The sequence below is a fragment of the Annulohypoxylon maeteangense genome, assembly GCF_022496945.1.
Source record: "Annulohypoxylon maeteangense strain CBS 123835 unplaced genomic scaffold GGS22scaffold_11, whole genome shotgun sequence".
Taxonomy (NCBI): domain Eukaryota; kingdom Fungi; phylum Ascomycota; class Sordariomycetes; order Xylariales; family Hypoxylaceae; genus Annulohypoxylon; species Annulohypoxylon maeteangense.
Window position 1 is genome coordinate 1,212,241 of NW_025953258.1, and position 15,171 is coordinate 1,227,411.

The 15,171-nt window shown below is 48.9% G+C and overlaps 7 protein-coding genes across 7 annotated transcripts; 2 read left to right on the plus strand and 5 right to left on the minus strand.

Moving 5' to 3' along the window:
• Positions 1-2,303: 2,303 nt before the first annotated feature.
• On the minus strand, positions 2,304-3,672 carry GGS22DRAFT_195123 (uncharacterized protein; the record flags this gene model as incomplete). Its single annotated transcript, XM_047965620.1, has 2 exons — positions 2,304-3,119; positions 3,278-3,672. 2 exons carry the CDS (start codon positions 3,670-3,672, stop codon positions 2,318-2,320), a joined length of 1,197 nt encoding a protein of 398 aa, XP_047817858.1. The 3' UTR covers positions 2,304-2,317.
• An 878-nt stretch (positions 3,673-4,550) lies between these two features.
• GGS22DRAFT_29017 (uncharacterized protein) lies at positions 4,551-5,957 on the minus strand. The gene is made up of 4 exons (XM_047966716.1): positions 5,652-5,957; positions 5,513-5,556; positions 5,092-5,317; positions 4,551-4,993 (listed from the first exon to the last, which is right to left on the minus strand). Exons 1-4 carry the CDS (start codon positions 5,855-5,857, stop codon positions 4,855-4,857), a joined length of 615 nt encoding a protein of 204 aa, XP_047817859.1. The 5' UTR covers positions 5,858-5,957; the 3' UTR covers positions 4,551-4,854.
• Positions 5,958-6,485: 528 nt separating this feature from the next.
• GGS22DRAFT_29020 (RNA-binding domain-containing protein) lies at positions 6,486-7,918 on the minus strand. Its single transcript, XM_047966717.1, has 3 exons — positions 7,450-7,918; positions 7,235-7,340; positions 6,486-7,168 (listed from the first exon to the last, which is right to left on the minus strand). The coding sequence occupies exons 1-3, from the start codon at positions 7,672-7,674 to the stop codon at positions 6,627-6,629; spliced, it is 873 nt and encodes a 290-aa protein (XP_047817860.1). The 5' UTR covers positions 7,675-7,918; the 3' UTR covers positions 6,486-6,626.
• Positions 7,919-8,368: 450 nt separating this feature from the next.
• Positions 8,369-10,143, minus strand: GGS22DRAFT_189993 (MFS general substrate transporter; the record flags this gene model as incomplete). The annotated part of the gene is made up of 3 exons (XM_047964927.1): positions 8,369-8,822; positions 8,886-9,625; positions 9,709-10,143. The coding sequence occupies 3 exons, from the start codon at positions 10,141-10,143 to the stop codon at positions 8,369-8,371; spliced, it is 1,629 nt and encodes a 542-aa protein (XP_047817861.1).
• Positions 10,144-10,737: 594 nt separating this feature from the next.
• GGS22DRAFT_29049 (glycoside hydrolase family 105 protein) lies at positions 10,738-12,513 on the plus strand. The gene has a single exon (XM_047966718.1). It carries the CDS (start codon positions 11,333-11,335, stop codon positions 12,449-12,451), a length of 1,119 nt encoding a protein of 372 aa, XP_047817862.1. The 5' UTR covers positions 10,738-11,332; the 3' UTR covers positions 12,452-12,513.
• Positions 12,476-13,626, minus strand: GGS22DRAFT_166708 (sedoheptulose-1,7-bisphosphatase). Its single transcript, XM_047961890.1, has one exon. It carries the CDS (start codon positions 13,570-13,572, stop codon positions 12,577-12,579), a length of 996 nt encoding a protein of 331 aa, XP_047817863.1. The 5' UTR covers positions 13,573-13,626; the 3' UTR covers positions 12,476-12,576.
• Positions 13,627-14,515: 889 nt separating this feature from the next.
• Positions 14,516-15,082, plus strand: GGS22DRAFT_166710 (uncharacterized protein; the record flags this gene model as incomplete). The annotated part of the gene is made up of 1 exon (XM_047961892.1): positions 14,516-15,082. The coding sequence occupies exon 1, from the start codon at positions 14,610-14,612 to the stop codon at positions 15,078-15,080; it is 471 nt and encodes a 156-aa protein (XP_047817864.1). The 5' UTR covers positions 14,516-14,609.
• Between the last annotated feature and the right edge of the window lie 89 nt (positions 15,083-15,171).

Sequence of the window (15,171 nt, forward strand, 5' to 3'; positions counted from 1 at the left end):
ATAGCTACCTAGTTAGCCATGATTGGATTTATAAAAGTAGGTAGGTATCTGACGGCTTCGGCTAAGTTGCCATTGAGTAACTCTATTATCATTAATGTTGTTGCGTAACACACAGTATAGGAGTAAATGCATCTAACAGTTATAACTTAAGGTAAGTTAGGTAAGTACAAGTAACGAAAGCTGTTCTCCTACTCCTGGATCTGGAGTACTGAGAATTATATATTCCAGGCTATTAGCCAATCAATGCTGCAACGAGACAAGTAACCATATCATGTAAATGTCATATTCATAATATGGATGAGGCATAGGCATGGACAAAAGAGACTGCAGTGCTAGGTATGTAATTTACCTGGCGACGCTAAAGTACTTAATGCTTAAGGGCGAACCTGAGCTAAAGAACTCATTCCCATCAGATTGTCTTCTACCTATGGACGACGGAAGTATCATTCATAACCTTAGGTCGGAGTATCTCTAACTATTACCTTGAGCGCAGTCATCGGAGAAGTGATTGAACCATTTAACTTCGTTGAAGGAATCTACACAACCTGAGTGACAGGTAGGAGATAAGTAATTTGATTATACATTGTCTGCTCATACTTACGGCATGCCTCTAAACCATCGTCCTGTGCCAAGCGCCGTACGAGTTTTAATATAGTTCGCGAGCACTCCGGAGTATAAATAACGCCTGCTGAAACTTGAAACAATAGCTATCCTAATTATTTAGTGAACGGGGCGCAGGTTGTGACAGTAGCTAAGCATCGCTGTTGTCGAAATGCTGGATTTGGATGGCGAGATTCAGCGCCGCGACATATCAGTGAGTAATTCTTGAATCGGATATAGACTTACTTAGATGCCAGGTAGTAATGTGGTTCAAGGTCACCGAACTTGCATCACCCTATGACGGGGATACTGTGTTACAGTAAGACCGGCCGCCCCGTGATAACGCATCGCACGCAAAAAGGCAAGTGGGCTGGTGGGCTGGTACTTGGTGAGGGATGACGGCTTTAGGGCTGTATGCGGTGGCGGCTGGGGGAAGTCAAGTTAAGCTTGTAATGAGCATGGGGGCAAGGTGCACGGGTCTGCCTATTGACGTATCTAGTATCTGGATTAGATCTGGGTCCGGAGATTTATGACGATGAAGATATTGATATTTTAGGGAGTGAATCCGATTGATGGGAATGAGGTGTGCATCCGAGCTTCCTGGAACTCTGGAAATAGTAACTACCCGGGCATCTGTAGGTACCTGATAAATCGTCAGCGTTTCAGATTAATAGATACCTACCTACCTACGCGTGCTTTGACGGGATCCCACGTAGATCATTTTTCGTTGGGCTGAAGTGGGCTGGACCTGGTCGACGATCGTTCTATCCCGGGTTGAAGACCGAAATGGAGCGAACACCCCTCTCGACTTCTACCGCAGTCCGTTGCCTCTTCCAGTAAAAACGAACGAATGCAGCACCAGAAGGAACACATAACCTTATAAGAAGATATGGAAGCTGTAGTCAGATCCAGTCTGTGTGTATAACTGTCTAAAAATGAGTGTCCGATTGGCTGATTATCCTCAGGGTGGCTGAAAAGATCGACGGCCCCCACGCTAGCTGCGCATTAAAGGAATGCCACATGAAGAAACAAAACTGGTCTTGTATCCGTCCTTTCGTCCTAACATAGATGTCTCTGATCTCCTTTCCATTTATACCTCAACCAGCTACCTATCATAGAAAACCGACGCCTCTTAAACATGCATGCATCTTGTGCGAGTAATGCGGTCAAATGCCGCGAACCATCCAGAAAATGCAATTCAGAGCTGCAGAAAAATCAATAGGAATGCAATCCCTCGTACACTAGCAACAACAATAACCCCGTTCTCCACTCCCCCCTTTTGATGGTCTCCACTCAAAAAGGGGGCCCTCCGCGAGGAAGGATGCTTCTGGATCTAGTAATTCTATTCAATGACAACCAATGACAAACGATGATGCTCATAAATGACGTAGAAGAGATTGGGGAAGAAAGAAATATAATTGGATAAAGGGAAGAAAAAAAACTGGAGGAAAAGGAAAGGAAAATGTGCCTCTGCTAATTCAGTGACGAATGCTCTAAATTCTATAGATGAAAAGGGGGACGAGAGAAACGGAAATAGCAAAATGAAAGTCAGGTTATGAGTCCAGAGTAATTCGTCGAATAACAGACCGCCGCAAGGGATGGCGTAACGCACTGCCCTATGCGGTGCAACCTCTAGGGCTGCGGGTCAGCTTGTACTGCCGCACGCCAATCGCATACGTCGAAGGATATATAGACATATGATTCGCTGGTATTTCTCTCAGTAAGCGGTACAACAGGTTGGCTCTAATGAGCCTACGAGCCGCGTGCCTGCCGAGTTGAGCGTGGTGCCTGAGGTTTCGAGACCTAGAAGACGTGGCCCGGTTAGTAGAGCTATCTCTGCTGCTACCCGGCTCAGTGAATTTTGTGAGGACGATCTCCCGCATGGCGGAAGAGTATCTTGGTCTTTGGAAGGCATCTTATAAGCTACATTCGGGCGTTGATCTAACGTACTTGTGCATGCAGATATTGATGACGCCGGGCTGGGGCGTATCCCCGAGATCCCCGGCCACGCGATTAATAGCGACAGACCCCTGGCGGCGTCGAACAAATCAGGGTGAGCCTTTGATAGTTGCCTTAGAGATGGCACTCGTAATAAATCTGGGTCATTCCTGACAGTTCCAGCGCCAGCATGTAGGGAAAAGATTGAGCATGATGACTCGTTCGCGCTGTAGGAACCGAGGTATGGGTCCTTTGAGGCAATACTATAGAAGTGAGTATGCAATCTCGTTTCACCTCGATTGTCTAAATAGTTGGTAAGCTTATCATCGTATAACTCGCCCCGGCCATCAACGTCTGCACTTTCCCGCGAATCATATGACGTCGTCAGCTTAATGGGCACGAAGACATCGGGTCTTAAAGACAGGTGTTCGTTTAACGGTCGTTTCGACGAAGCCTCGCCAAGGTAGCTTATTTCGAGCTTCTCACCGCGCGAGGTTGTCCCGCTAACGAGACCTCCCGTAGATCTGCGTGGGCTAGGCGGCGGCGTAGGTACGTCAGGTCTAGGACCTACGGGCCCTGGTCTGTTACATGACGCGGAGTTAGCGGTGGTCCAGATAGAGATAGGCACTGATTTCTCGGTGAGTGAGGCAGGGTACTCCGCAGAAACTACGTAAGACCCCAAGCCATGTTTCAGAGTGACCTGTTCTCGAGAAGATTACTAAGGAAGAGTGGTACTAACCTGGGTCCTGGAGTTGGCGGACGAGGGGGGTGGGGAAGCGATACTGGCACGCCTAGAGCGGTCCAGACATCGATCAGCCGGACAGCAATAATAGAGAGCTGCCTAGCCACAAGTCCCTGAAGAAGATCCGCTTCCGCCGAAGAACTTGGACTAGGCGGCGGCGTCGGTACCGGCGGACGGGGAGGGATTGGGGGTGGCCGTGGAGGCGGCCCTGGAGTTGGGGGACGTGGCGGGTCTGGAAACGAGATCTTGGGTAGTCCTATCTTAGACGATTCCATCGAATACGACGTAGGATCAAACAGGTAGACACTAAGTTGTCCTATTTTGCTGTGGTTCGCATAAAAGACCGGCATTGTCGGTGGGAACGAAGAAGCTGGTAAGGGGAGCTGTGGCATCTTGTTATGGCCAATATCACTCGTGAAAGTCCGTGAGCGATAGATAGTACTTGCCTCCGCTATCTTAGAGCTTTGAAGAGTTGAAGTTTCCGTGATTATGGCTGTAGGGAAACAGTTCGGACATGCTTCCAGAGGGCTATTATATATTTCTCTACATACTTTTGGTAAGAGCACTCCTGTTGCAGAAGGAATAGGGGGGCACGGAAAAGGAAGCAAAGAGGATGTGAATTGTATGAGCGGGTCGGCTCGTACCGTGACGGATTTGTTGCGATCCTACTATTTGGCAATCACACCGAGAAGCTGTAGTTAACAGCATTTCGAGGGCCAGATAGGCTACGTGTTTGCTGTACCAAGGAGGGTGAAACCAACGTATCGTCCTACTTCAATAGCAGTGGACTCAATTTGCGACGAAACCTGCGCCTCGGTCATACTAATACTAATATTCGTAGAAGCTCACTAGTATGTTGCCATTTAGATAGGATGAGGAGCGAAGAGGTGAAGTCATCGCAACGACCTCCGCGAGTGGGCGATTATCCGAAAAGCGTATCACGCTTTCGTCATCTCGTGATCTCCAGATGATAGGGTAAACGCCTTTAAATCCGACAAGCCCATCAACCACAAATTGATTACATTGAAGAAACAGTGAGCCGGGGACGCTGATAAACCCAAACTCAATAGCACTCATCGTAGCTCGAATATTGCACACGGATCAGGCTGTCTCGTAGTCGAGAAAAGCTGACCGAGTTACCTACCTACTTGGGTAACTAGCCTACAACCTCGATATAGATATTAGGCGCATGGTGACTCCATATGAGTTCATCGGTGATACGAATTAACTTGACAGCGTGAATCACTTTACGGCGAGGCGTCAGGCGTAAAAACGGAACATAGGATTCCGAAACGTAGGTAGATTTCGATTTTAGATTTTCCATAAGGCTATTATTCTAGGTCCCGAGAAACCAGCCCAACCAACAGTCCAACTGAAGAAGATCATAAAACGGTGAGACGATAATCAATAATGAGGCTCATGTCAGCCCTGCTCGTTGGTCGTTCTACGTCCGCCGAGCCTCATATAGGCGGGCCAAACGTGCGAGATAACTCCGTTGGTTACAATGTAAGATAATCCATCCATGGCCAGTGAAGAATGGACGACTTCCGCGGCGGCGCTGTCAGCTAGCTCGCTTATTGAAGCCAAACGTCAGCTAACGCCGTAGTCTTCAACTGTCCTGCGGGTCCCGATCCCATGACCGGCACGCGATTGGTTTCGGAAGCCAACACGACGGCCATCACGCGAACCCATTCGCTACTACGGTTCGATAGGCTATATAGCATTTGTTAGAGCCCGAGTCTGGTTCGCATACATCCTAAGGGCGAGGGACATAGGGAGGGAATAGATAGTTTGCTTCTCGTAGAACTTACGCATGCGCAATTCCTCGCTGGAGTACCACATCTCCTGGGTTGCAGAGAGTCTCGACAGGCTCGCCATAGTTCGGTTTTCCGTCGACCACGTCAAACGGCTCAGGTGGAGTCAAGAGGCTCAAAGTCCCGCTCAGCACGACGATATAATCGGTAGACGTCGTACGGTGCATCACACCCTCCGAGTTTGGGGCAATGTCGAGGTAGTACATATTCAGACCACCCGGCACTACGACAAACATATCTGGTCAGCTTTCACCATTGTGGGAAATGTTTGAAATGTCTCAAGTGGGGCATAGATTCAAAGATCCGTTACGGGGCGTGAGGAGCGATATCTGGACATGCCGGAACAGGCAACCCTTCAGGCGCTTTGGAAGTTGAAGTCTAAAAGAGAAATCGGAGACGAAGTTGGAAATTCACGTACACACAATTCCCATGCCTGGCACGTCGTCGAGTGATAGGTTGCCACTAAGGTATTCGTCAGCTCTCGTCTATCCACGACACCACGGCCCCTTCGGAGCCACGGTCTATATTAAGGACGGGTAGCACGGAGAGTGACTCACTGCCCGTCATTGCTAGTCGGTACTTTCTTGCTAGATGCCACCCGCGCCCTCATCAAGGCACCTCCCATAATAGGATCCGGGGGGAGGCTGTCCACGAGGACCTCTACGCCGGGTTCCGAATGCGGTTTCGCGGTGCTCGATTCGGAAAGGGGGAGGTTCGAGGCGGTAATGCGCCTGGGGGCTGGTAGGTGAGCTGGCGATGACATCGTTCTCGGTGGTGCGGCGTTTGAATGAGCCTTAAGGATCGATAAGGTATGCGTCTATACGGCTGAGAAGTCTAATCGCCTCTGTCATTCTTATGGCAATAGTCGCACAGAGGCTCATATATATAGAAATTTCGAGACATATGGCCCATGTAGGTAGCTAAGAGCATTAATGCTAGCCTGGGCTATAGTGTCGATGACAAATGGGGACTGGATTAATCAGCACCAGCTGGCTCTCGACCTTTACCAATTACGGAACACAAGGGAGGATTAATAGCCAACAACCGCAGCCTAGAATCTGTGATTGGAAGTTTAGGACTCGAGGTTGGAATGGCGATGGGGCTAGCGTGGAGCCCGCATCGAAAGTGTGGAATTTCGTGGCAGTTCTACGAGGGTATGAGCGGCGCAGGCAAATAGAATAAGATGAGCTGGGTATCATGAAACAGAGGCACCGGGTAAACTTTTTGACACTCCAATTGAGGAATTTGTAAGGCGACATAATTGATAATCTATCGATGATATCATTTACGCACGCGAGCGCGATGCGACAGCCATCGATTTCGACGCATGTGCTAAATGGATCATGAGCAACCGGCCTGAAACAACATAAGAGGGCAGAGCAAACATACTACTACCGATTTGGTAGTCCATCATCCTGTCACCGGCTGCTTCCTCTTCAAACGTACACGAGAAGCTTCCCCATCACGTCTAGGTATTTTGCGATCCTCAATAAACGCCCGTCAAAATGCAACACGACCACGGTTGTCCTAATCTAACGGTATCCCCTCCCACGACTACGGGAACGGCTGCGACCCCGGAAACTGTCGTAACTAGGACTACGTCGTCGATCATCGTCATGGCCGTTGTAGTTTTCCTTCCTACCACCTCGTCGTCGCGGCGGAGATCGAGATCTAGAGCCGAACGAGCCAGACGGACTTCGGTTACGGCGATGAGTAGGCGATCGGGATCTCGAGTAAGAGCGCGGACGGTAAGTATCGAAGTTGTCGCGGCCGGAGCGACTGTAGCGGGGAGAGCGCGGCTGTCTCGCTCCAAATCCTGCTCCTCTTCCACCGCTTGTAGAACTACCGGCGCCGGCTCTGCCGCCAGCCCGAGAACCGGGCGCGGGATGCCGAGGATCAATGTTGGCGCCTCGCGTTGCGGTCGGAGGAGAAGGAGAAAATTTGCGTCGAGGAAGCACGATGGATACATTGATTACCGTGCCATCGACAACGGCTTCGTGCATGTGAGCAATGGCGGCTTCGGCGTCAGCTTCGTGAACGTAGAGGATATACGCAGTTCCACGATTTGTATTGACTGAAAGAGGACGTATTAGTTAGTCATAACGTCGAAATTAGATCGCCATAGGGAAATTGCACTTACATTGTCTATTCATAGGCATGTCCAAGTCTCGGATAGGACCGTACTGGCCAAAGATTTCATGCAAGTGTTCCTCATTGACAGTCTTCGTCAACTTTTCGACCACAATCTGAAGGTCAAACGCCTAAAATTAGCACGTGTCTATATTATGTGGGAGGATCGGTATAGAAATGCGACGACGGAATCATGCAAAGATATATTTAGGGAAGCTAACTGACCTTGGTACTCCCTCTCAATGGGCTCTCACTTCTACCCCTGTCATCTCGACCACGACTCGGGCTCCGGCTCTCACTACGAAGTCTACCATTTCGACGAGAGACGGGGGTCGGCGACTTGGTAGGGGATCGACGATGGCGAGCTGGAGATGGCGAGCGTGAATAACGCGACTTTGGAGTGGGAGAGCGCGACTCGTAACGGTCTCGAGAAGGTGATCGATAATCCATGTCGAATTATCTTCGAGTCGCCTCTCTCGCGGATGGAAAAGATAACGGACGGTTTCAAATCCGCAAATAGACAGCCTCAAGATTTAAGGGTGTACGTAGTAAATTGAGAAATAAAGGGTGGATTTTGACCTTGGAAGAATGAAGGATGGATGGGATGAAGCTTTGGAAGCTTCGCCGTGGAGTTGCTAGGCAGCTAGGTACGAAGTAGTAGTAGGTTTCTAAAATTGGTCAAGCCAAACTATATTCGTAAATTTCGGTGGGCAGAGCTGGTGCTGGTTCCGTTTGTGCCTACCTAAACTTAGGTGCTGCAGGTGCAGCTAAGCTCATTACCACGTGACCTCCAATGCAGACATATGTATTAAATAGATATATGTATTTTAAGGTAGGTACATACCTAGTAGGTATCCATATCATTAGCTTGATAATAATATGTTTCGCTTCCTACAGAAACGGAATATTAAAGCTTACTACAGTCATACAATTCATACAAGTATCGATGCCATCGATATCTTCTCTGAGTAAGTACTTACTTATCTTGGGAGTAATAGGATGGCGTCAGTCGCATCTGAGCTTCGCATTCGCATTAGCTAGAGTGGATGGTCATCGAAATAAGTATGCAATGCTTATTAATATACGATGTGATTAATTTCCGAAGCTAACAGTTAACTAGCTAAGTTCTAGGTAACTTGCTATTCTATATCACGTATCTAAAGTTGGGATTCTCCCTATCCGTCAAGTCCTCAAACGCGTGGGCTAGCCTCTCGTCACGAGCCTCGCTAACACCGGCCGCCGCTAATTGATCTCGTTTGCTGTTCTGCTTAGCAAGGTAGAAACGGAAGAATACCAAGATGATGACAAGAAGAGCATAACAGGCAAGGTGGGTCGAGAAAGCTGTAAAATATTTAGGAGCTTCACGAGAGAGGAAGACCTGAGGTCCGATAGCGTTACCCGCAGACCAGAAGACGAAGTTCGTAGCTACCACAACGCTCTTCTTAGTCTGTCCACCGACGTTTCGAGACATCATGGAAAGACCTAGCGTCTGAGCAGCCCAGAAGGATAACGTGATATAGTACGAAATGAGCAATCCCACGTGCTGGGAGAAGGTATGATTGGGAAGAGTCATTAGTAGAATAGTTCCGACGAACGACCTAAGGTAATTATGTCAGTCATGACCGTACCTCCATCTCAACAATACGAGGTAATCTACTTACGGAATAATGAAGCCTAGCATGGTCAGGATGTTTTGGTTGAATTTCTTCACCAGCCAAACCGACGCTAGCAGCACCATGATAATGTAGAAGCCGAGGACCATGGCTAAGAGCTGGGTCTGAAGATTGGTGAACCCAAGGCTACCTGATATGATCAGGTTCGCGAAAGCACCGAGGCCGCTGGTTGGGAGAGTCGTTGTGAACTGTATCCCGGCGTAACACCAAGTCTGGGGGTCAGTTAGGGCGTCCCAAACCTGCTCTTTCTTAAAGACGCGATTCTGCAGACCGGTCTGATTTTCTCGGACACGTTCTACCATTAGACGCTTGTCCTCCTCGGTGAAACATGCAGCACGCATAGGGGAATCAGGCATCCACCAGAGAACAAAGACTCCGAAAATGACGGAGATGATTCCGTATGAGAGGAAAAGCCACTGCCACGATTTAAGAGGGCCATCCGTGATCAAGGTAAAGCAATAGGCAAGAAGCCCGCCGACGATCTGCTGCGCACCGTTCATCATGTACCAATAAGTAACTCTCGAGGCCTGCTCCTCACGCTTGTACCACATGGCCGAGAGGATCACAAACGCAGGCTGACAGGCCGATTCGAACAGTCCCAGCAGTGTGCGGACAATCACGAGCCCGGTAAAGTTCTTGCACGCGGCGTGGCAGGCAAGGACAATACCCCAGGCGATAATGGAAAAGCTGAGGTACTTGGCAACAGGAACTCGGGAAATTATATAGTTCTGCAATTTCCATACCGTCAGCATACTGCTTAAACTAGCGACACGTCCCTGCGGATCGGAGAGAAGAAAGACCCGAGACTTACCTGCGGGTACTCGACGACGAGGATGGTAATATAAATACAAGTCGTCAACCACGAAAAGTTTTGGCCCACTTTCCCATCGGGGGTAAGCATGCCGGTATCTTTCGGCAGACCCATGATCGATGAGAACGACAACGTGCCCTTGTCGATGGCCTGAAGGAAATATGTCGTGATCATGACCACCAAGACGCGTGTGTCGATCAGTTTACGGAGCCTATCATTTTCTTCGGGCGATATTTCAATCCGAGCGGACGACGAATATTTGGCGACTTCTTGGTCGACCTTGTCGTAGTCTTCGCGCTCCCCCTTCTCGTCGACGTCGTCCGCCGCCGAGCGCGCCCGCTCCACCTCCTCAGTCGAGTACCTCTTCGCGTCGTCATCGTGGTGATGGGACGTGGGTCGGACCACGTCCGGATCCGGAACTTCTGTAGACGACATCACGAGCGCAAGTGTTCAGCAAGCCTAGCGGCAGCGGATATGTACTCTACGAAGAAAAAAAAAATTGGCTGAGAGGATGGAGGATAGAAGTTGAGACGAGACGAGATCTGGAGTCGGGAGAGGTGACATTTTTATTCACCCCTCGCACCGCTTACCCCCGATCCTCTCGCGTGAGCAATCCTGTCTTGTCATGGCGTCGTAACGTCGCAAGCGAGCTACTCAACAAGGGGTCAGACAGCCGACTATGCTAAGAACGTTCATTCGCCTGTGTTGGTTTGGGTCGAGAACCACCTCGTCGGATTAGCATGAAAGTGGGGTACTGCGTAAGAACATCGTCCAACTAATCATCTCATATCTCATTAGTTGACTATATTCAACAAGGTAATAGTGCCTATTTTAGTCCTGAACTATTTGAGAAGGAATCCGGGCAATCTGGGCAGTCCGGGGCTCTCTGGGGTTAGTTCTCCAAAATCTGGGGGACGGGGACAAACCCCAAGGACCTTAATCTGGAGTCTGGATAGATCAAACCCGAAAATCCTGCTGCTTTAAACGAAGCTCCAACTTTTTCGGGTGGCACGAGCCTAGGAATACCGGGGTCTTCCCCTCAGAGAGCTAGCCTCGGCGCTAGCTGGACCGAACTCGTCGCCCAGCCAAGACAAGGTCGGTCCCAGATTATCCATCGAAGCTCAGCTACGACTGTACAACCCAGGAGTAGCCCTCCTTCGGTCTAAAAGGTGCCAGTGCCTTTTTTCATATGCAATCGCATTACACACAGGCACTCATCTATCACGTGTTTTGAGATCTCTCAAATCTGCGAGCCGGTATAGAGCGGGTGGGTATGTATCGAAACGACACAATACCCCGACGATTAGAGACGCTACACTGCCTATATAGGATATGGATGTGGATCCGTAACTCCTCACGAGGGGAACTCCCAGATCTCCATATCAATCATGCTTCATCATTAACAACTTTTAAAGCAGTTTAGTGAATTAATCATACTTATCAGCTAGAAGCCAAGCCGAAGCTTTCATCTAAAAAGGTGTCGATGTATCAACTAGTTATTTGAACAAAATAGGATCGCCATCTACACATTCATAATAATTGGTTACCCTACCCATCGCTGCAAGACTACGAGTTACCTAGCCATATTAAAAAAATACATCAACCACTCCCTATTCTACTCAAGATGCCGTCAGAAATCCACGGCATCAAATCTAGCGATGTCCACGCCAAAATCCAGCTCCTCATCGATGGGCTTGTGAACATCAAAGATAAAACGGGGGAATTCCTGATGACGCTCGCCGACGGCCGCGTAATCGATACCAAGGGGTGGAACGACTGGGAATGGACTCACGGGATCGGCCTTAACGGAATCTGGGCCTACTACTCGCTGACTGGAGACGAGAAATATCTTAAGATCATCGAGGACTGGTTCGCGAACCGATTCGCTGCTGGCGGCACGACTAAGAATATTAACACAATGGCCGTATTCTTAACACTAGCTTACGTATATGAAAAGACGGGTAATCAAACCTATCTTCCCTGGCTAGACAGCTGGGCGGAGTGGGCATACCACGACCTTGAAAGGACCAAATACGGCGGCATGCAACATATCACATATTTGGAGGTTAACGACCAACAGCTATGGGACGACACGCTTATGATGACTGTTATGCCCCTAGCCAAGATCGGGAAACTGCTGAACAGACCTCACTACGTCGATGAGGCGAAGAGGCAATTCCTGATCCACATCAAGTACCTGTTCGATACTAAGTCGGGATTATTCTTCCACGGCTGGACGTTTCACGAGGGAGGACACAACTTTGCCAACGCCCTATGGGCAAGGGGAAACGCGTGGCTGACAATCGTGATTCCCGAATTCTTAGAGCTGCTGGACCTACCTACCAACGACCCGATCAGGACCCATCTTTTGGATACACTGAATGCGCAGTGCGAAGCTCTCAAGCCGCTCCAAACGGCCTCGGGTCTATGGCGGACGCTTTTGGATCAGCCAGAAGAAGAAGGCTCTTACGTGGAATCAAGCGCGACGGCGGGGTTCGCCTTCGGGATCATGAAGGCGCAGAGGAAGAAGTACATCGGGAAGGAGCACGAAGCCGTAGCCCTTAAGGCAATACAGGCGGTTCTAAATAACATCGACGCAGACGGGGAACTCCTGAACACGTCCTTCGGCACAGGGATGGGCCATACGTTACAGCACTATAAGGACATTGCGATCACAAGTATGCCTTACGGACAGGCTATGGCTATCATAGCCTTAGTGGAGTTCCTAAGGGCGTTCATATAGGTGGATAGGTAGCTACATACTAGGTAGGTAGTCAAATGATATTGAATTAATCTTGTAAAAATACAACCAGAGACGCCAACCGTCTATTCTATGTTAATTGCCTAGATTCTAATAGTTATTTGCATCTAGTCGAGAAGTGCTTTCTTTACGAAATCAACCTCATCTGCTGTCCCGCAAACTAATCCTGCGGTTTCGTTAAGGTCCGTTAATTCCTTATCTAGTATGTCCGTCCCGTCGGCGGGGTCGATCGCCTTCCCCCCAGCACACTCGATGATTAGTGCCAAGGGGAACAGCTCGTATAGGCGTCTCAACTTTGCCTTGCTGGCCGCGGTGACAGGAGAGATATATACACCATGTCCCTTGACTAACGCATGAACTACGTCCGGAACAAGACCGCCGCTGTACCGTAGGGTGTACTTGTTCTGGATGAAATGGGAGACTAAACTCATGTACTTTTCATTATCCGCTGCGGCGCGGAGATTCGCGGGAGCAAAGTACCGAGTCTTGAACGGGGATTCCGCCAGCCGGATAGTAGGTCGGATAATTTCGCAGCCGCGTACCCCACCCTCGCCGATTCCTATCTCAAGGCATATCGGCTCCGAGCCGGGGGCGCGGAGGGCGATGATGACCGTAGTGCGCGGACCATAGACACCAAGCAAAGAGGCGACCTGGCTACTTGCCGGAGGTTGACCGAGGGCTGTTTTCCCTTTCCAAACACCGATGATGGTCCCGACCGTCCAATTTGACGCGATAATGGAGCTGCCATCTAGAGGGTCAAATGCGATCGTATATTGCTCCTCAGAAACATTTTTAGCCACGGACTCTTGCTGATGTTGGACGACTCGCTCCACCGGGTCCTCTTCGCTACTCGCGGTGATCACGAAAGCACACCGCGAAATGGCGGTTCTGATACTTTTCTCTGCTAGCACATCCACATTTAGCTGGTCATCGCCGAACGCGTTCGCGCTGCCTGCCTGCGAAACATAATGTGAGCTCTTGAGTGTACTTCCTATATCCGCCACACAGTCGATAAGTGTTGGTAGTACCGATTCTATCAACCCTGTATATGCTGGTGAGCGGACAGCAGATCGAAGATGATAGAGCAACTCGGAATCAATCATTTTTATACCTTCAATAATTCCAAAGTCTTGACGGTTGAGTTATTAAATACATTAGGTAAAAAACATTCAAAGTGCAATTAATAGGTTCGTACATTATGTTTCGGGTCAGGGTCACCTGAGTTTAACCGAAACCGAGACCGCATTATAACCAATTACATTTTGCGTTGCGTGCGACAGACGGCGCACCGTGTAGTTCTATACGCTCTAATTGGGTAGCACTAGTATGCAATTAGGTAAGCAGCCGAAATATACCCCAATTGGTCCAAGCCAAAACTAAAACCTAGCAGTAATCCTTTCACTAATTTAGGTGAGCAATAGCTATAATTCAAGCTTATTTAAGGAACTTAACCACTAAAGAAAAACGCTACACGGTACTTACTGGAGGTAAGAAAATATTCCAAATTTATACCATTAACACCCGCAACGTATGGTCAAAAATTTGATCCGAACCTTCGTACTACAAAAGGTCGTCATTATAAGCCTATGCTTGCAATAATAACTTATATGCTTTCTACAGTAATTTAGCCACTGCAGTAACAATAGTATGGTAAACACGCTATAATAAGAGGATAAGGAGGTCGTCGAAGCAGTAAGGATTATAGCTGGTTCGTGCATCCCACGTGGTAATTCATTTGCAAACGATACGGGACTAGGTGCGACGTCGGGGACATGGTAGCGTTTAGCTTCGGGGAGGTCGGAGAGTGGTCAAAAGCCTGATTCTTTCACACAGTTTCACCTTATATCGGCCGCCCTAGGTTCCAAAAGATACGTTGAATATGTCCCGGAATATGTCCCGGAATAGGTGGGTTACAAACGAACTACTGCACGGGTTCGGCCCGACGCCGTAGACTTTTTCGCGAGGGGGAGTTTACATTGGGTATTAAAAACTTCTTTGAGTATTATGAGTCTTGATCAAGCTCCTGAATGAGACTTAAATATAAATGATGTTTATGGCAAGCCTTCACGCATCATACTAGGCATGATAGGTAGCAAGTCCTATCTCAACCAGTCCGCTCTTCGAACCCCGAGCTCTCAAGATGAATAAACCAACTCCCTCTACGTCCGACGCGCCCTGGTCCTTAACCGGTAAATCTGCTATCGTCGCCGGGGCCTCACGTGGAATCGGCCAAGTCATTGCTACTTACCTAGCATGCAAAAGTCTCTCTAAGCTAGCCATCACATATGTTACTAACCTCAAAGCAGCTCAGACAACTGTAGAGGACTGTCAGCGTCTGGGAGTCAAGGACGCCCTTGGCCCTGCTTTTGGCCTGAAGATCATCTATGCTACTCTCGAAGGCCTCCATGTAACAGTTATTGATATCCTCGTCAACAATGCTGTCTTAACAAAGCCTAGGAAAGTGCAGCCGGTCAAGGAGACAGCCTTGAACGTCTTCACGGAAGTGATGCAAGCAAATGTTTACGCGCCACTTACGCTTATTATGGCCTTTTTGTCACATCTTCCAGCTTATGGAGGTCATGTGGTCAACATCTCGAGCATCCTTTCTTAGGGTTAGGGTTAGGGTTAGGGTTAGGGTTAGGGTTAGGGTTAGGGTTAGGGTTAGGGTTAGGGTTAGGGTTAGGGTTAGGGTTAGGGTTAGG